Source organism: Chiloscyllium punctatum, chromosome 16 (assembly GCF_047496795.1).
Source record: "Chiloscyllium punctatum isolate Juve2018m chromosome 16, sChiPun1.3, whole genome shotgun sequence".
Classification (NCBI taxonomy): Eukaryota; Metazoa; Chordata; class Chondrichthyes; order Orectolobiformes; family Hemiscylliidae; genus Chiloscyllium; species Chiloscyllium punctatum.
This window is the reverse complement of record NC_092754.1, coordinates 30046308-30067214: the sequence shown is the minus strand read 5'-3', so window position 1 is coordinate 30067214 and position 20907 is coordinate 30046308. Positions and strand designations below refer to the sequence as shown.

Below are 20907 nucleotides of genomic sequence, written 5' to 3'. Positions count from 1 at the left end.
AAACTTACTAACTGTACCTCTTATGCTCGCATCCAAATCATTTATGTAAATGACAAAAAGTAGAGGACCCAGCACTGATCCTTGTGGCACTCCACTGGTCACAGGCCTCCAGTCTGAAAAACAACCCTTCACCACCACCTTCTGTCTTCTACCTTTGAGCCAGTTCTGTATCCAAGTGGCTAGTTCTCCCTTTATTCCATGAGATCTAACTTTGCTAATGAGTCTCCCATGGGGAACCTTGTCGAACGCCTTACTGAAGTCTATGTAGATCACATCTACTGCTCTGCCCTCATCAATCCTCTTTGTTACTTCTTCAAAAACCTCAATCAAGTTTGAGACATGATTTCCCATGCACAAAGCCATGTTGACTATCGGTAATCAGTCCTTGCCTTTCCAAATACATGTACATCCTGTCCCTCAGGATTCCCTCCAACAACTTGCCCACCACTGAGGTCAGGCTCACTGGTCTGTAGTTCCCTGGCTTGTCTTTACCGCCCTTCTTAAACAGTGGCACCATGTTTGCCAACCTCCAGTCTTCCGGCACCTCACCTGTGACTATCGATTATACAAATATCTCAGCAAGAGGCCCAGCAATCACTTCTCTAGCTTCCCACAGAGTTCTTGGGTACACCTGATCAGGTCCTGGGGATTTATCCACCTTTAACCGTTTCAAGACATCCAGCACTTCCTCCTCTGTAATATGGACATTTTGCAAGATGTCACCATCTATTTCCCTACAGTCTATATTTTCCATATCCTTTTCCACAGTACATACTGATGCAAAATATTCATTTAGTATCTCCCCCATTTTCTGTGGCTCCACAAACAGGCCGCCTTGCTGATCTTTGAGGGGCCCTATTCTCTCTCTAGTTACCCTTTTGTCCTCAATATATTTGTAAAGAACCTTTGGATTCTCCTTAATTCTATTTGCCAATGCTTTCTCATGTCCCCTTTTTTGCCCTCCTGATTTCCCTCTTAAGTATACTCCTACTTTCTTTATACTCTTCTAGGGATTCACTTGATCTATCCTGTCTATACCTGACATATGCTTCCTTCTTCTTAACCAAACCCTCAATTTCTTTAGTCATCCATTATTCCCTATACCTACCAGCCTTCCCTTTCATACTGACAGGAATATACTTTCTCTGGATTCTTGTTATCTCATTTCTGAAGGCTTCCCATTTTCCAGCCGTCCCTTTACCTGTGAACATCTGCCTCCAATCAGCTTTCGAAAGTTCTTGCCTAATACCGTCAAAATTGGCCTTTCTCCAATTTAGAACTTCAATGTTTAGATCTGGTCTATCCTTTTCCATCACTATTTTAAAATGAATAGAATTATGGGCGCTGGCCCCAAAGTACGACCCCACTGACACCTCAGTCACCTGCCCTGCCTTATTTCCCAAGAGTAGGTCAAGTTTTGCACCTTCTCTAGTAGGTACATCCACATACTGAATCAGAAAATTGTCTTGTACACACTTAAGAAATTCCTCTCCATCTCAACCTGTGGCAGTCCCAGTCGATGTTTGGAAAGTTAATCCCCTACCATAACTATCCTATTATTCTTACAGATAGCTGAGATCTCCTTACAAGTTTGTTTCTCAATTTCCCTCTGACTATTAGGGGGTCTATAATACAATCCCAATAAAGTGATCATCCCTTTCTTATTTCTCAGTTCCACCCAAATAACTTCCCAGGATGTATTTCCGGGAATATCCTCCCTCAGTACAGCTGTAATGCTATCCCTTATCAAAAATGCCACTCCCCCTCCTCTCTTGCCTCCCTCCCTATCTATTCTTCCTGTAGCATTTGTATCCTGGAACATTAAGCTGCCAGTCCTGCCCATCCCTGAGCTATGTTTCTGTAATTGCTATGATATCCCAGTCCCCTGTTCCTAACCATGCCCTGAATTCATCTGCCTTCCCTGTTAGGCCCCTTGCATTGAAATAAATGCAGTTTAATTTATTAGTCCTACCTTGTCCCTGCCTGCCCTGACTCTTTGATTCACTTCTGTTTTCAACTGTGCTTAATTAGTCTCAGCCAGAACATTGGTGAGGGCACTACTTATGATCTTTTATTTTGACACTTTTTTAAGGTTCAGGATAGTTTGAATTGATCTTAACTGATCCTTTATAGTTAAGTACTATACTGCTGACCAATCCTCCCTGCTAATCTGCACATCTCAAAGAATGTGACCTTTGGTAGGCTCCTCAGGTGCCCGATGCTAATGGAACATCAAAATTACCATTATGAAGGAAGTATCTGAAAATAATTGAGTATAAAAAGTGCCTACATCATTTGTGCTCTTTTTCCCATTTGACCCTAATCTAAATTGTTTACCAAGTCATAGTTCTGTTCGAACACTTGTGTCAGTTGAATGGGAACCATAGCATAATGATATTGTCCCTAGACAGCTAATCCAGAGAATTTAAATTTTTTTTAACCTGGAAATAAGAAGCTTGTACCTAAAGAAGAAGTCACCAGAAAGCTGTTTAATTGTCAGAAAAATACAACTGATGAAGTACACTATGATGAGAATAAAAACTTGCCCAGTCTGGCCTCTATCAGGCAGTAATCCCAGGAACTATGACCATTTATTGGTCTTTTAAATAGTCTCAACAATCATTTAGGTATATAGTCATCTTCTCAAATATGGCCTATAAAGGAATGCCCACTTCACCAGAATGTTTTTTTTCAAACAAGTCCGCTTGAAAGGCAGTAAAATGTGTCTTTATCCTCAGGAGTTGATGAGTCAAGCAACTCGAATCCTAGGCTCGGTAGATTTTTTGGGTAATCCCATGGGACTTCTGAATGATGTTTCGGAAGGTGTCTCCGGGCTGATCAAATATGGAAATGTTGGAGGCTTGATACGAAATGTCACGCATGGTGTCTCCAATTCAGCTGCTAAGGTATTGTACACAACCATAATCATGCTGTTTGATGATTTTTCATTAGGCTGCTGTTCATATGTGGAGATTTTTATCCATCTATTTCCTAAGAATTTTTCTTTTAAATGGAAATCTTTGAGCAAGTGATCAGCATCCTCAGTTATAAATTTGATTTAGCCTGTAATATGTTGATGCCTTAGTATTGAAAAATCTTAAAGTTGGAAAATCAGTGGGATCATCAATGTCACTAAAATTACATGTAAAATTCTCAATTATACTGGGTGTTTTATTTTCACGAATAATTGTGCTAAGTTCACTTGACATTGCAACTGCAACTGCAACTATGTATCAAAAAACAATTCACTGAGACGTTTTTTTGAGCATCATGAGATTGTGGACGATGTTATGACTCCAAGTTCGTATTATTTATCAATAAAAATGCCCAGCCAGTATATTTATGTATTTGCCTTTCCAACCAAAAGTTGTTCATGATGCAAGCATTTTGAGCTGGACTACACTAAAGTGATTACAAGCCTGTCATTAGAGGAATGGAACCAGCCAGACGTAACATATTAAATGTATTTCAGTTGACATAGTGTGAAGTTCTTCGTGAATACTGATCTTTTAAAATTGCATACTAACATCGGTAGACAAATAAGTTCATTTAAATTCTACTTGAGACTTTCAACTCTGCTCAGTGGAAACATGAATCAAAGAATCAGATGCACAGGTATGTGTGCCCAACTTGTGACAATTCCAATTTTCTGGTAATTAAATTTCATTTGCATTCTTGACCTTGTTTGCAACTTTCTATCACAAAGAATTGCAAGAGAAGTCTGCAACAAGAAAATTTAAAAGTAAGCAAAGTGCTATACAAACCAACTAGTTCCATCTATATATGTAATGAGGAAAGACCACTTAATTTTGCACATGAAAGCTCTTCCTAGAACTGGAAACTGTAAGAAACCCCTTAATATTGTGAGTCATATTCTTGTATTCCTTATATATGGGGGATTTGGTTATCTCCAAACAGAACTGCAGCAGTAAATACTTTGTGTCATTGCCGACAGGAAATGATTGGCTGTTAACTGAATCTGGGAAGTCAAACGAGTGGGAGCTATAGGAATAGCAATAGCTATAATTAAGAAATCTTTTAATTCGGAATGTAAAATTCTTCCTTGTCTATTTCTTTATTTCACAATTGCTATAAATACCAGCATATAAGTTGCACCTTAATTTGAGGGCTGCCAGGAGGAGGTATGATGGAGTGAGGCCATTGTTGTTGTTATTTATATAGTAGTAAGGACAGTTTTCTTGTTTCTAAACCTAAATCTCAATGCTCTTTATGGGCAAGTATCAATCATGGTATAGAGTAGCCTTGCTATGTTTCTAGACTGTAACTAGTGAATGATTGTTTATATAGAAAATGGTTCAATATTGTGAGTGAGTAACTCAGTGAGTAAGTAAAATGTGAATACAAGTTCATGTTTGGGACAAAGGTGCAAAGCTCTGTAGAATCGGAGTAAATGTTAGGCACTGGACATGGAGGGTAGTGCACGTTAGCCACGGCCTACTATTATTCCAGATTAATACCCCTGATGAAATTTGGAGTTTCAGTTTCTGCTCTCAAGTGAAAGAGTTTGAAAGGAAAATAGTTTAGGGCAATGTTTAGTGTCATTACTATTGTAACATTTCACTGTATTAAACTAAGGAATTTGATGAAGAACAAAACCTATAAACAAAACTTTATTACAGTTGAGATGGGGAACAAACTTTGCTACTTAATCTGTTGGTAATGTTGTAAAGGCTGGGGAAGAGAAAGTGACTACAGTAGTTGCTCTGGTTTTCATCATATAATTAATAAATGAAACAAATTAATGTATCCCATTGAATTAAACAACAGCTCAGAGGTATGGGCAGAGGTAAAAGAGGACATAGAAGAATAAAGTCCCATTCACTAGAGCATGTCATTTATGTTGGTTAAGGTAATTTTGGTAGTATGATTGTTATGATCCCAGCTGATGTTATTACTGAACAAATAGAATTGAAATCAGATTTGATAGATGTTTTTCTTTTGAGTGTATCAAGGTGGTCTTTCACTGGAACACAAGCACACAATGCTACAGATTCAGATTTAACAATAAAACAAGTTTATTGCGCAAAAGACATGAAGATAAACTAGTGGAGTGCCACAGGGTACAGTCTCTGGGCCCCAGCTTTTACAATCTACATTAACGATTTGGATAAAGGAATAGAAAGCCCTATAGCCAAATTTGCAGATGACACAAAGATAGTGGTTTGATAAATTGCAATGAGAAAATAAGAACCTTACAAATGGATGTAGATAGTTTAGGAGAGTGGACCAAAATGTGGCAGATGGGGTTTAACATGGATAAATGAGCGGTCATGCATTTTGGTCAGAAAAATGGGAAGGCAGCCTATGATCTAAATTGGGGGAGACATTGGGATCCTCCGGTGCAGAGAGATCTGGGTGTCATTATTCATGGGTCAAAGAAAACTTAGCATGCAGGTACAGCAGATAATAAAGAAAGTGAAGGGAATATTGGCTTTTATAGCTAAATGAATAGAATATAAAGGTAAGTAAGTATTGTTGCGACTATTCAAGGCATTGGTGAGACTCCACCTGAAGTATTATGCACAGTTTTGGATCCCTTTTTTGAGGAAAGATGCAGTGGCATTGGAGGTAGTTCAGAAGAAGTTCACTAGATTGATCCCAGAGATGAGGGGTTTGTCGTATGAAGAAAGATTGAACAGTTTAGGCTTATACTCTCTGGAATTTAGAAGAACGAGGGGAGATCAAATTGAGTTATTTAAGATGATATAAGGTATGGATAAAATAGACATGGAGAGGATGCTTCCTCTAGTGGGGCATTCTAGGACGAGAGATCACAGTCTTAGGATAAGGGATTAAAAAATTTAAGAGAGTTGAGGAGAAATTACTTCCCCCCCCCCCCCCCCCCCCAAAAAAGGGTTGGGATTTTGTGGAATTCGCTCCTGTAAAGTGCAGTGAATGCTGGCGCAGTGAGTAAATGTAAGGAGGAGTTAGAGTTTTAAGTGATAATGGGTTGATGGGTTATGCAAAGAAGGCAGGAAAATGGGGGTGAGGAGCGTATCAGTCATGATCGAATGACAGAGCAGGCTCGATGAGCCAATAGCCTAATTCTGCCCCTATATCATGTGAACTTGTGATAAAATCAAATAAACCAAACAATTAATTTATAATACAAATTGAAGGTAAAATGCAATCCCATTAACCCCAACAACACTACTTTACAGTACTCCCATTAGAGAGTATTTTCTTCTGTTTCACATCTGTTGAGCCACAGTTTCAATTCCCAGTCTTGAAAATCTGGTGGCCTCTTCCTAGTGTCATCCTACATTTAGACTTTCTTAGCTTCTCATAATCCCTTCAGGATTTTAACCAAACACCTCTGGTCTGGAACTTTTTAAACTAAATGCCTTCTGCTGAGGTAACCTCATTCTTAATATTCCTAAAACTACTTCCCTTTCTCGGAAACAATTGTTTACACATTGATCTTCAGGCAAGAGTTTTGCAAACTGCCCCAAACTGAAACTAAAATCTTTTTTATATAAGCTCTGGGTATATCTCCTAAGCCCAAAAAAAGACAACTCTAGAATCTTCTATCTGAAAACCTAATGCACTGCACTGTTTGCTTTGTTCCCTCCTAAGCACTTCCAATGTAAACAAATCCCTATTAATCTCCCGGAAGTTCTCTCTACTATTGTGATTTAAAAGAAATCACCACGGCTGCAGAAATATTTACCAGTAAACCATTAATCCCTTCAGGCACGCAGAAAACACCTATCACTAGTTCAAAATTCAAAAATCGAAAAAATTTATTTTTAAAAAGTGTGGAACCACACATCCTACATCACACCTGCCCCCAGAAAAGAATGAAAATGCAACTTTCACAGGCGTTTTCTTCTTTCTTATAAAAAAATTATCTTAAAACCACTTTTGTGTCACACTTACAACTGTAACATGTTGACATTAAACTTACAGTGAGATATACAACAGCAACATTTTACCTAAATATATAGGCACCACATCACTTGTGTCCTTTGTATGGGCTATTCATAAAACAGCTATAATAGCATTTTCTTTTCTAAGTGCATCAACAATTTTCAGATTATATATTTGGGTAATTAGACTCCATGAGGAAATCATAAGTAGTTGTCCCCAAATATTTCTAAGAAAATCTAAGGATTGTGACCCATAAAAATACGTTTTTTCTACTTTGTTCTGAAAAATAAGTCAGCAACAAAGAGACTTTGGAGTGCAGGTTTATAGTTCCTTGAAAGTTGTATCTCAGGTAGATAGGATAGTGAAGAAGGCGTTTGGTTTGCTTGTCTTTATTGGTCAGTACATTGACCAATGTATAGGAATTGGGAGATCATGTTGTGGCTGTACAGGACATTGACTTGGCCTTTATTGGAATACTGTGCAATTCTGGTCTCCCTGCTTTAGGAAGGATGTGAAACTTATAAATCTTTTCTGAACCCTTTTAAGGATGCTGCCAGGGTTGAATGGTTTTAGCTGTATGGAGAGGCTGAATAGATTGGGGCTATTTTCCCTGGAGTGTCAGAGGCAAAGGGAAGACTTTATAGAGGTTTATAAAATCATGCGTATGGATAGGGTAAATAGACAAAGTCTTTTTCCTTGGGTGAGGGAGTAGATGACATAGATTTTAAGGTGAGAGGGGAAAGATATAAAAGGGACCTAAAGGGCAACTTTTTCACAGAGAGGAAGGTGCGTATTTGGAATGAGCTGCCAGAAGAAGTGGTGAATGTTGATACAATTACAACATTTAAAAAGCATCAGAATGGGAATATGAATAAAAGAAGGGTTTAGAGGAATATGGGCCAAGTGGGACTAGATTAAATTAAGGTATTTGAAATAGATTGATAGCATAGTTTTTGAGTTTTGGTTTATGAATTTCACTTAAATTAATTGAAGTGGTCCTCTCATCTCTTGCCTATATTTATTTCAAAGGACTAAATATTGTGGACTCATTACATAGCAAGTAGTAACAAAAGGGATTCCTTTCTCTCAATCATTAGGACATTCTTGTCAATAAGCATTAATCATGGTCTTCTAAGATTGATGTCAACTTTCCATTGGTAAGCTGAAGAGGTAAATTATTTTATTCCGAAACGATTTTTCATTGTTTTGAATGTTTGGGTTGTAACATTCGAGCCTTGATCTGATTTTATTCCTTTAGTTGATCTAAATCTTTTAAAATAACTTTTCTACTTGCAGTTTTGCTGTCATTTTTCCTATCAAACTTCTTCAGTAAATCTTGTGGAAACCTCCATAATTATTAAAAGATACTGGTTTCTGTTCCTGGTTTTAGGCATTTAAATTTATTGAAGACCTTGTTAAACATTTTTTCAAAAGCAGGTATTAAATTTCAACATGCAGATTTAATTGAGGATTGGGATTTACTCCACTACCTGACATGTATGGCAAGATTTGACTAGATCTTTTTAAGTAATTCTGGCCAATAAAATGTTTTAATATTTTAGCCAGTGTTTTCCTAATATCGAAGTGATCTGACATTGGAATTTTGTGAACTGCTCATCAAAGTTCAACATGTTACTTGGGTGGGACTACCAACTGTTGGACCACTGCTGTTCCTTCATCAGCTGGTATTTGGGATGGTCTCCATTTCCTCATTCAAGTTTTGTATTTCAAATAATAGTATTCAGGTACTGTTTCAGATTCAGTCACTCAGTAGGCTGTTTGGTATAACTTTTTCAATTCCAAATCAGTTTGTTGCATTTCAATTGAAGACAATGAACTAAACAGTTCAGCCACCTTCTTTTCACCTTCCTCCTTTTTTTGTTAAACTTTTAAAATTGTATCCGAAAGCTGAATTTCCAAATCATGTACCTATTTTGTAGGTTCTTTTTCTTCCTGTATATTTTGTAAGCCTGCGTGTCAGGGCACAATCGCATAGGATATTGCTGTTGTAATATTTGTTTCTTCTATTGCCACTGGTGGTTCCCACCTTTGGTGAAGCCAAAATCCTTGAACCTGCCAGTTGTTTCCCAAAATAAAGTCAATTCCTTGTATCAGAATTTATTTAAATACTCGACCACAGCTTTTCCGTATTCCAAGTCACTCTTTAATCCAATTATGTATAATGCGGCTGGATTGTAACCTCTGTGCATGCCTTCAATTAGTGTTTGTTCCAGTGTCTTCATTTCTTTGTTTATTCCTTTGATTCAAAACTTAAAGATTCAAAAACCTGCTAAGAGCCCATAGTTATGATCCCAGCTGATGTTATTACTGGACAGGTCAGATACCAAACTGAAATCTGGCTTGATTAGACCATATTTTGTTCGTTCTTGATTTTAACAAGGTGGTCTTTCACTGGAACACAAGCAATGCTGCAGATTAGCTTTTAACAATAAAACAAATTTATTACGCAGAAGAAATGAAGATAAAATTGAATAAAACCAAACTGTTTGCATGTAACATATTTAAATATTGCAAAACACGCAGTAAAATACAATCATGTTAAACCCAATAAAAACCATTTATCGTGCTCAGACTATAGAGAATTTCCTTCCCTTTCTGTGGTTCAGTTTAACTGTGGCTTCAATAACCAGTTTTGAAAATCTGATAGTCTCTTCCTAGATTCTTCATGTAACTGAGCTGAGACTTCCTCGGCTTCAGATCACCCCATTAGGCTTTCAAGTCTGAAACTTTTAAAATATACTGCTTACACTGAGGTAACCTTTTCCTTAACTGTCTGCAAACTATCTCCCTTTTGCAGGAGCAATTGTTTTACACATCCAATTTCAGTTAAGACTTCTGCAAACTGTCCCAAGTTATAGGTGCTACCCCAAGCCCAAAAATAAACAATTCCAGAATCTTCTATATGCAAACCTAATGGACTACATTGTTTAGTTCATATCCTTGTCTGTTCTCCCAATGTAAACAAATCCCCATTACTTTCAAGGAAGACTCTAATAAAGTGTTTTAAAATAAATTGCCATGACAACTTGAATACTTACAATCTCATTTCTAAACCCTTATAGATGCACAGAAAACTGTCATGCCATTAGTTCAAAATTCAAAAATCTAAAAATAAATGATATTAGAAAATATTTAAATTACAGGTGTTATGTCACAGTGAAGAACATAAATCTAATTAAAGGAACTCAAAATATAGAATTGCAGACAAGAGAGATTTGAACTGAAATGATAACAGCATATTTATAGACTTGAGAGATGAAAGGGTGCAGAGGAATCATGCATTTTGTTATTTTAAAAAGATTGTAACAGTCCTCCAGAAACTATTAATAATGATACCTTTCAAAGTGAGCAATAAGGGAAGATCAGTGCTCCAGAGCTTAATGGGAATTAAGCCAAAGGACCAAAAAGTGGGTCTCATAGTTGTTGTGAGATAAGTTTGGGGCAGACATGAGAGAAAATTTGAGAGAAACCTAGGTAGGATAGATAACAATGCAAAGCATATATGAAAGAGGTTAAATAGAATAATCCCCAACTTGGCAAAAGTGAGGACTGCAGAAGCTGGAGATCAGAGTCAAGATTAGAGTGGTGCTAGAAAAGCACATCAGGTCAGGCAGCATCCGAGGATTAGGAAAATCGATGTTTCAGGCAGGAGTCCACAACTTGACCTGGTTTATAAACAATAAACACAAGGGGCAAGATTTAAGTGCCGCAGTATCAAATTGCAATGGTTTAAATGAAAAACAGGATATTGCAGATGCTAGCAATCGGAAATAAAAATAGAAAATTCCCGAAGTACTCAGGTCAAGCAACAGATTGAAAGACATACAAACAAAGAACAAGAGTAAGTCACCTGGTCCTGATGTGATTTTAACATCAGTTCAACATTCCTGCATACTCCCATAATCTTTCATCTCCTTGGTAATGAAGTATCTATCTGGCTCTGCCTTAAAAATATATAAGACTTCTGCATCCAATGCATTTTGAGGAAGGAAATTCCAAAGACATTTAACCCTCTGTGAGAAAAACTATTTCTTCATCTGTGTTAAATGTGCAACCACTTAGTTTAAAACTATCACCTAGTTCTAGATTCTCCCAAATATTCTTCCACCATCCACCAGGTCAAGTCCTCTCAGGATCTTGTATGTTTTAATTAAGTCACTTCAGATTGTTCTAAACTCCAGAGGACACAGGCTTAACCCTGTTTAGCCTTTCCTGATAAGGCAATCCACTCATTCCAAATATTAGTCTAATAAACTCTATGACAGAAGAGTTATTCTTACAGAACCAAAGGAATGGTAATGGTATAAGAAAAGAAATGAGAAATGCCTAGAGCAACTGTGCTGCTTTCTGAGAAAAAGTATCAAAGCAAATAAAGAAAAGAAAATAAACTCTAGGCAGAATGTATGGCCTAAAATTGAGGAACTCAGATAAGTCCAACAAGCTGTGAAATTCCACATTGAAAGATGAGGCGCTATTCCATAATTTACTGCACTGTTTCTGTGAAACAAAGAAAAGACATGGCTGCTTCACCTGAAAAATGTGTTTGGGGCCTTCATCATTAAGGAGAGAGGAAATAAAAGTTTTGTTTAAACCATGGGCACCATGAGAAGGGAATGTAGTAGTAAGGTGACTGAGGAATAGATCAGGGTTTTACAGAGGGAACACTCTCTTCAGAATGCTGAAATAGGCAGCTAGGAGATGCTATATTTAGTAGTGGCACCTTACTGGAAATACAGAAATGGTAGGAAATGATCTGTTTATTACAGAGGCTGGTTGGATGGGTGGTGAGGGCAAGTAGCACCCTATTCTGGTTCTTTGAGGGAAGGGAAGAGGTGAAGTGAGGGGAAAAGTTGCAGGCATTTGAGCAGAGGTGTTCAGTGATGGGATGTCCATGGAGAAGAGAAGATGGTAAGAACCAGGAACTGGAAACTTTTCCACTGACAGGGGCATCAAAAGAGTCATAAAAGTTGATGGGGAGAGCTTGGGCAAAGGGAGAAGGAGTCAGCATAGAAAGAAATCCATTCACCAGGAACAGAACTTGGTGAATCCATAGGTCTGCTAGGATAGTGCTGCTTATAGATCTTGGTTGGGAAACTCCAAGTTGAGGGTGGCAGGGGCAGATTACCGGAGGAAATGGGACCAGTGACAACTCTGAAAACAATTACTTGGTATTCATCGTCCAGGTTGAGCTAGGAAGAAGTGTCAGAGTGTTGGTATTCAACCCTTCTAAGGCAGAGGTCAATTTGTCAAGCAAATATGCTATCCCTTGGTTTGATAACCATGTCGGGCTTAGACCTGAGAGAATATAGTACACTAATTCAGAAAGAGACAGGTCCAAATGAATAAATTGAGCGGGAAATTGAGGTAAGCAATATCATGCTAGCAGTTCTCAATGCAATGATCACAATCAACAAAGGCCAGAGGGAGGGGTCCAAGTTAGGGGGAGACTATTGGCACAAACCACATTCAAATTTTTCCATCAATGCTGCCACCAGTCAGGGAAGTATGTTCATTGCATGCAGAAGAGAAATGTATCAAAATATAAATAAAAATCAGATGACAAAAATGTAAAAATGAGGTGTAGTTTACCTCAGTTACAGTTCTCATCAATGTAAATGTAGTAGGATTTTAAAAATGTGTGCCTGTTTCATTTTGCAAAGGCTTTTCATATCCACTAAAGTGAATAAAAGAAATTGTTTAACTAGTCTTATTAATTGCAGAGCATGACCTGGAACCAGAGCGCTTTATGAGTATTATCTGTGTTTGTCTTTTTGGTTTTGTTGAGAACATATTGGAATAATGTGGCAGTTCTAGTTCATATAAAAAATAATTGCTTTTCCATTTTGTCGCAGAGCTCCACTAGGCGAACTCTCTCCGTTTCAGTCTAACCCATTGAGAGCAGTTCAACATATTTATCTTGGCAAGCAGCTGAGGTTGAAAGAAAGTTCACATCAGCTGGCTCTGCACTTGTCCTTTTGCTACACAGTCTATCTTTTTGGTTTAAACAGTACTTTGATCCTAAATATAGTCACCAGAGAGAAATTCTTCTCAAGCCTGCACTTCAAATATTTTTCTTATTATGGTTCATATGAAAGGGAATAAACTAGAGGAATGTATAAAGATGAACTTTTCAGTTTTCGTTGACCAAGAAGTTATTTTAAGTTGCGTCTTTGTCAGTCACATTTAACAAATTATAAAAACTGTGGTAATAGTGGGTCTCATCTTATTGTACTGCAATCTATAAGGTGTGGATGTTGATTTATGAACTCTTAAGAAGAAACAGCAATATTTCTTCATTCAATTTTATTCTGAATACAAGCAATGTTAACTTCACCTATAATTTTGAAGTTGTATTGCAATAAGTGGTCAAAACTGTGATGTGACTGGGCATTTTTATAAATTAGGGGTGACTCTCCAAGCACTGTAAAGTGTTAAGTAAGGCTGTCTTACTGCGTTTGTGTAATGAGCCAGCAGCTGCAGTTTTATGCAGAGATCTGCAGATGTTCCATTTTAAATGGTTTTAGGTTGCATCCAAAATAATTTACAGCACCCTGTTTGTACTACAGTGCATGGAAAGGTCAGTTGGAAATTTATCCCTGTTTGTAAATTACTTGTCCAAACTTTTGTAACATGACTAATTCTGTACATTTATACAAAGATGGAATAATATTATTCAGAATTAGCACAACAAATGTTTAATAATGGTAAATGTTTTGATCTGATTCTACTAATTCTGACCTGTAAATTTTGTGCTTCGTACACCTGTTAATTTTCCCAAGGTAATTTCAGTGCTGGTTATAATTTACAACCTGCTGGGTGTTGGGCCAGATACGGTTTTTGCATGAGGTCTTCTGGGTGGATGGGGTCCTACTAGTTGGAGTTTACACGTTGCTTTTATATTTCTGTGATCAAGCTATCCAGAGCTGGTTGAGAGGATTTTTTTTACTGGAGATTCGAAATCACATTGTTTTATCATGTAAGTTATTGTGGGCGGGATCATTATATTGATAGTGTTTTGCTGTCTATTAATGAGTACTAATAGGACTTAATCAGATTTTAATTGAATCGCAAAATTGTGCAAGTGTCTGTGTTCTGCGGGAAAAAAAATGGTTTTCCCTGCCTTCTTAACCAAGCTTTTGGTTATTTGACATCCATTTTTGTTGCTCATTATCATACTTCATAATACCCCTCTGAACTGCCTTCGGACATTAATTTAATCGCAGTATAAAAATAATAAGTTGTTGCCATTCAGAGGTTTTGTAGATATTATGTAGGAGGAAACTAGTTTTCTAACGTAGGAGGGAAACCAACACAATGTGCAAGTAATCTGCCAAAGAAATTGCAAAACTAAACAGCACACATGATCGAAATCTGATCAAATACAGGCATTCTACAAATTTGCAGCAAGTCAGTAAGCATCTGATCTACAAAGTTGTTACCATTTGGGGTGTGATTCATTCTTTATTAAAGGCTACACCCAGGATACTAATCTTTCAGTTGCTGTTTGACCTGTGATCTTACTGTTCTTAAGAAATATTAAAACTAAGGAATGCAGCTTCCATCTATTGGCCACTTTAAAAAGTTGTTTGAATGCTGTTGTGCTGCCACTGACTCTAGGTACATGGTCTCAAGCAGCCATTGGCAGCTTAAGTAAACTTTGGTTTTATTCATAGCGCACAGCCATTGCAGTGACTACATAAACATTTAATAAATGCAACATGTTTATGCCTGTATAAGCCCCGTGCATTGGGAATTAATGGCACTGCTGTGGTGTTTAAATCTCTATAAATCACTACAGCAAAATAAACTGAGTTTCCAGAAACCCCACAAAAATTGTGAATGCCGGATCTAGTCCTCTGAATTTGTCCTCTGAAAATTAATCTAGAGTGTGTTCTGAAAGTGACTCTCTTGTCTGATGAGAGAAATTGGTGGACAGGCAGGATGCAAGAAGTACACCTTGGAGGAAGGTATTTTTGCCTGGTTTTAAACATCCCCATTAATACAGTCGAAAATATTTGAGCTTATTTATCTCAGGAAATGTTATGGGATATAATGTAGTCTAAAGTTCCATATGAATAGAGAGCTGCTCTCCTTATTTGTACCAATGTCACAAAACTTAGCCTTCAATGTGTCAGGTTTGATCACAAGAATTTCATTTACTCTTTAATGGTGGGAATAGTAACTTGAACTATAATCTACATGGCAAAAAGTTGCTGTGAATTCTAGTTTACTTGTTTAATTCCACTTTACTGAGCATTTATTTACAACCGTTTGAAAAGGCACTTCTTCACTTAAGTAGGATGTTCTGTTCTCTTTCTTACAACTGGTGATGTTACTGTTGGCTTAAAATAGCTGGTTTATTTGATGTGCTTGTTTTTACCCGGGGACAGAGTATCGCATCTATGTAACAAACTGTGGCTGCCCTTTGGTTGAACCTGCAAAGGAAGCCAACATTTGGGGTCATTCCAAGTTCACAGTATGGACTTTTGACTGTCCTGTGCATGAACCGGTTTGGGGACCCCTATAGGGATCAGTCACTCAGGCCAGTAACACAAACCAATTTTCATTCAGTATCTGCAGGGGCAAATCCACAGGGGTCGCTCAAGGGAGCTACCAACCTAATCAGGCATCTGTGGAGACAGCCCGGAGGGGAGCCCACTGGGCTACCCAGCTAATCAGACATCCACACAGACAGCTCAGTTGGGGGTTTGCTCCCAGGTTAAGCTGCCAATGTGCTATTGTCAGAATGCATTACTGCCCCAAGCTAATGACGAGGGGGAGCTGATTAAGGACTGGAGCTCAGAGAATGTGACAGCAAGAATAACAGAGTCCTCAGGACCCTGTAGATAGTCACAAATTTGTTCAGTCATGCTTAGGGAAAACAGCAACTGGACCTTTTGTTTTCTATACAATATAAAATAGTCAAAGCCTAGCTCAGCCAAATGTCTGCTCAGTAACTTCTGCATGTTACTGAAGTGCCATAGCGGGCACTGTGAACTGCCCAATTAAATTCCAAGGCTAATTCCACAGCATCTATGCTGATCCCTGAACTGTTTTTTGCATGTGACAATACCCTTTTTTTTTGTTGCTGTCCGTGGTATTTCCCGGATGTCTAGTGAGGTTGCCAATCAAAAAGTGTAAAGTGTGTTCTCTGAACAAGGAGAGGCTGGGACCTTTCCCTGGAGCGTCGGAGATTGAGGGGTGACCTTAGAGATATACAATGTCGAGGGGCATAGATAAGACGAATAGCAAAGATCCTTTACCTAGGATAGGGGAGTTCAAAACTAGAGGACATAGGTTTAACATGAGAGGGGAAGATTTAAAAGGAGCCTGAGGAGTGGCCTTTGCACACAGAGGGTGGTGTATATCTGAAATGCAGATATAGTTACAACATTTGAGAGGCATTTAGACAAGTACATGAACAGGAAATATTTAGAGGGATATAGGCCAAGCACAGGCAAATGGGAGTAGTTTAATTATGAAACCTGGTCAGCATGGATGAGTTGGACCAACGGTCTGCTTACATGCTATATTACACTATGACTTTAAGCTGATGATTCAGCTTATACACAGCCAGAAAGAATGCTAGGCAACATCTGTTTGCTTACAAATACAGAGAATGCTGAAGAAACTCAGCAGTTCTGGCAGAATCTATAGAGAGAGAAGCAGACTTAATGTTCTGACTCTGATGTGACTTCTTCACAACTGAAGAAGACAGCCCATAATGGCTGTTTCTCTGGGATAATTGCTTTTTAAGATTTTCTGCTGATCTGAGGGAAGCTGGGTCTGCCACTGGCCTCGTTAAAGTAATGTACCGTAATTTAAAGGGAGGAAGAGATTATTGTGCTACTATCCTGTATGAGACAGACTCAAAATGGCAGCAAATCAGTAGTGGTTTATTTTTGCATCTGGCAGACTTTTAGGAAAATTGATGTAGTTCTTGGATGCTCTGGATGCAATATTGCTGGGATTTTTTTTGCCAGATCTTTCCAGTCCTTGCCCTTAGTGAGCACAATAAATAAACTTTAAGTTTGCCCCTAGCATAGTACCCCTCTGAACTCTGTGTCAAAGCTACTTTAGTACTACGTATCATTGAATAGTATTAAATTACCAATTTCTCCCAGGGCAGGATGTGGCTAGATTGCATCTAAATACTTACGAACACATATCCTCACCTCACATCACATTTCAGCCAAAGATTAAACTCCGGAAGAAAAGGTGTAAGGTCTTAGTTAGGCAAGGTCCAAAGAAAATCGTTTTTGCTGCGATGATGGTTGTGGAGAAACTGGCAGCAATTGTTGATGTGTCATCGCTGATGGCTACAGTTTGGAATTTCTTAGCCACTTTTTTTTTTAAAAAAAGAACTTGGGAATGAGTTGCATTTAAATCTTATATTTTATAACAAATAACATACACACCCAGTTTTTTTTAAGAAAGGTGTCAAGTTAAAAGATGGTTAAAATGGAAATATTCCTCAAAGATTGCAAATATTTAGCAACCCAGTCTCTGGTATCAATAAGACCTCACATCATATCTGTCACGATCACATACCAAACGTTTCTTCAAAGTTGCTCATGAACTAGTAAGTTTATAATCTTTTATGTAGGCTACTTTTTAATTTAATTGTTCAACATCTATAATAACCACTATCCCAGTTTTACTTTTGATAGTTTGTTTATTATACTATTGCTGAAAGTTACTTAAAGTAATAATTCGTAACATTATTAGCCAAAATACAAATATTTAAAGTAAGCAAAGATAACTTTTATGAATGACAATGAGCATAAGATCAGTCTCTAATTTCTTTGCAGGCATGGCTTGCTTGAAGATTCCCTTTCTGAAGTAATGGAATTGAAACTTGAACTCAAATTCATCAGCTACAATGATTTCTTGTAGTCAAACAATTGGAGGTTGCTCTCACGTGTGGACTTGGTACACAGGACAGGTCCTGGGAATGGGTGAAGGTTCCTTTTTTTCACTTTTACTGAACTGTAATTTGTGCTTCTTGGTCATCTGGTTCAGTACAAGAGTCCCTTTTAGCTCATTGTTTTTGTCCTTGATGCCGCCTTCTGTCTCTCTATTATAAAGAAGCAGTTGCTGTTGCAAGACATCTGTATTCATTTGGTTTTACTCCAAATGGTTGTCCACAATTGCAACAGATTGGTTACAAATGTGAACTTCGATGAATTATTGTTCGACAAAGCAAATTCAACCATGCTAGGATTTCTTATGATACCCTTCCTGTCTCTGTTAAGCAGTACAGAACTTTCAAGTCTTCACACCTTTTGGGGGTTGAATGGACAATCCTGGATTCCTTGAATTATTCAATGACCCTAGTGACAGACTACGCTACCTTTAGAGTCAGACTGTAATTGGTCATTTGGCTTTTGGGAGTAATTTGGAAGACTCCTTGTGCAGAATCTTATAGAGACCTGAAAAAGTGGACTATAGTGGGAAATGTGGCCGAACTGAATGAGGCCTATCTTGACAGAAGCAACTTGCTGTATCTTTCAACTAGGTTCCAGGTGTTTTGCATGAGATTCTCGCCAGGGAGCAGTGAATTAACAAGTAGACCAGTGCTTGTTGTTGACCTTATTAACTGCACATCTTGACTTCTTAGTATGCAGCTTTTGTATCATCCTCCACAAGCAAACTAGGTGCTGAGAATCCTGACATACCTGGCAACTTCAGCTAACCACTTGCTCCAAAGGACCTCCATATTGGACATAACTACTCAGGACATGTTCCAAGGGCACCAGATACACACACCCCAACTCCTCAGACATTGGCATCCTGACAGTTGCTATCCTTGAGAACTTTCATGGCACACCTCCAATCCACATGTAATTACCACTTCAGTGCTGTACCTTTGGCAACAATCATTGTGTTGCTGCAACAAAGACACTGTGCTCAAGGACATGCCCCCAGCTTATGGACTGCACCGAGCTGCATCTCCCGACTGTTAGTTTGTTCTCTTCGCGCTTACCCACTTAGAACCGACTTGGATGCATCCCTGCATTGCCTTTTTATGCCTTGTCCTGCAGCCAGAGATACCACAGTTCGTTACTGTGCCATTCAATGTAGACACAAAACCAAGAAGCTTGTCATGCTGTCAGCAATCTTCATTGAAAGGGGTACCAACATAGCAAGTCATGGGCACTCCAGGAACAGTCCAAGGGGTTGACGACAATTAGATTAGATTAGTTACAGTGTGGAAACAGGCCCTTCAGCCCATCAAGTCCACACTGACCCTCCAAAGAGCAACCCACCCAGACACATTCCCCTATATTTACCCCTTCACCTAACACTTTGGGCAATTTAGCATGGCCAATTCACCTAACCTGCACATTTTTGGACTGTGGGAGGAAACCCGACCACCCGGAGGAAACCCACGCAGACACTGGGAGAATGTGCAAAGTCCCCACAGATAGTTGCCTGAGGCAGGAATTGAACCCGTGCCACCATGCCGTCCCAGTTAGTCAGTTACTCTGGGCATTCACAGTCAGAATCCATAAAGGATAATGATCAGAATATTGGACAGCTCATCATCTGTCTTATCTATTTCTGCACTACTGTTATCTGCTTTCCTTTTGGCGTGAGAAGAGAGGGGCAAGTATTCAGGGCTGTGAAAGTGGACAGCACAGCTGTTATTGTTAGTGCAGATGGGAGGTGACCTGAATGAGTGAGTATGCAGCACAGAGGGCACGCAGAGGTGGTACTGACTAGGTTTGAGGCGGGTGACAAAAAGCAAAGGAAAATGTTACAGTGAGGTTGGTTGAAAATGAGCCTTGGTGGGAGGCAGGGTAGAATCAGCGATAGAGTAAATGCTAGATATTAAAGAGAAAATGGTGGACCTTATGCTAGCTGAGTTGGGTTGAGACATTGACCTCCTTCCTACATTGCTCTGTCGCCCTCCAGAGACTGCACTGACCCAGGTCGCAACCTCAGACCAGGCTGGCATGATATGGTGTTGTGATCTCCTTTGCTTGCCCTGGGGGAAGAAAACATCATGCATCTGTGCCATCCCGTTCACCAGGACCTCCCAGTCCCTGCCCACAATGTGGGGTGTCAATTTTCTCTTGTCTGGGGTGGGGGTGTTGAGGGGGACAAAATGTCAGGAAATGTGCAGGGCAGCTCTGCGCAGATTTGAGCTATTGTCTTTGTCCAGGTGTGTAGCGAGCTTTTAGAGATGGTGCTGAGACCAGGTTGTCCGGTCATTCCAGACTATTCTCAGAAATGATGAACTGTTCCAAGTACAACAGGTAATCAAGTGGAGCTAGAATCAGATGAGAGGAGTGCCTCGGGGCATGATAGGTAGATAATGAGGTGTGTTTGGTAAGATGTGATGAGAAAACTTTCTAGGTTTTGTAGAGAAAAGTCTTTCATGAGACCCAGCAGAACTGACACTTATCCAATTCTGTCCCTTGTATCCAAATTTAAATAGGTTAGCTGTTGTTCCAAAATGTATAATATTATAGCTACATCACATTAATAATCTCTATAATCAATAATACTGTGTTTGGGGTCCCTAGTTCTTAATTCTATGCAGACAGTAACTGACCTAAGCGCACTCCACTTATGGACGCCAAGATAAAATATAGGTCAAAGAAACACACAGGGTAATCATTCCCTACAGTAGAAAGCTTTGAAGCCAGCTTTGTGTGTATTCGGAAAAAGAATGTGCAGTGTGCTTACTGTCAATTTTATCAAAGTAAAGGAAGACAGCTCACTGAAATGGGGAAGTGTAGTACCACCATGATTTTTGTGTGAATATGCAAAAGTTGTGATGATTGTTAAAATTGTTATGCGGTATTACGAAAACAGGTTAGCAATTTATATCCAGCATTGTTTTACTCAGTGTTTTCCTATTGTCTTTTTTAAAATTTGAGAGACCAATGGAGAATAAATATCTAGTTCATATCACAAAGGGCATCAATACTACGCCCCTTAGCTATAAGTTGGTGTAGTTAGTTATTGACTAATATGTCAATTCTG

At 38.7% G+C, this 20907-nt stretch overlaps 1 protein-coding gene across 4 annotated transcripts in view; it reads left to right on the top strand.

Annotated features, from left to right (window-relative positions):
• The window catches only part of vps13d (vacuolar protein sorting 13 homolog D), a 290218-nt gene that overhangs the window by 211991 nt on the left and 57320 nt on the right, over positions 1-20907 (top strand). For all 4 annotated transcript variants that reach the window (XM_072586664.1, XM_072586661.1, XM_072586662.1 and 1 more), the window contains one exon: positions 2739-2906. In XM_072586664.1, coding sequence (XP_072442765.1) covers positions 2739-2906 — 168 coding nt within the window. The remainder of the gene's footprint in view (positions 1-2738; positions 2907-20907) is intronic.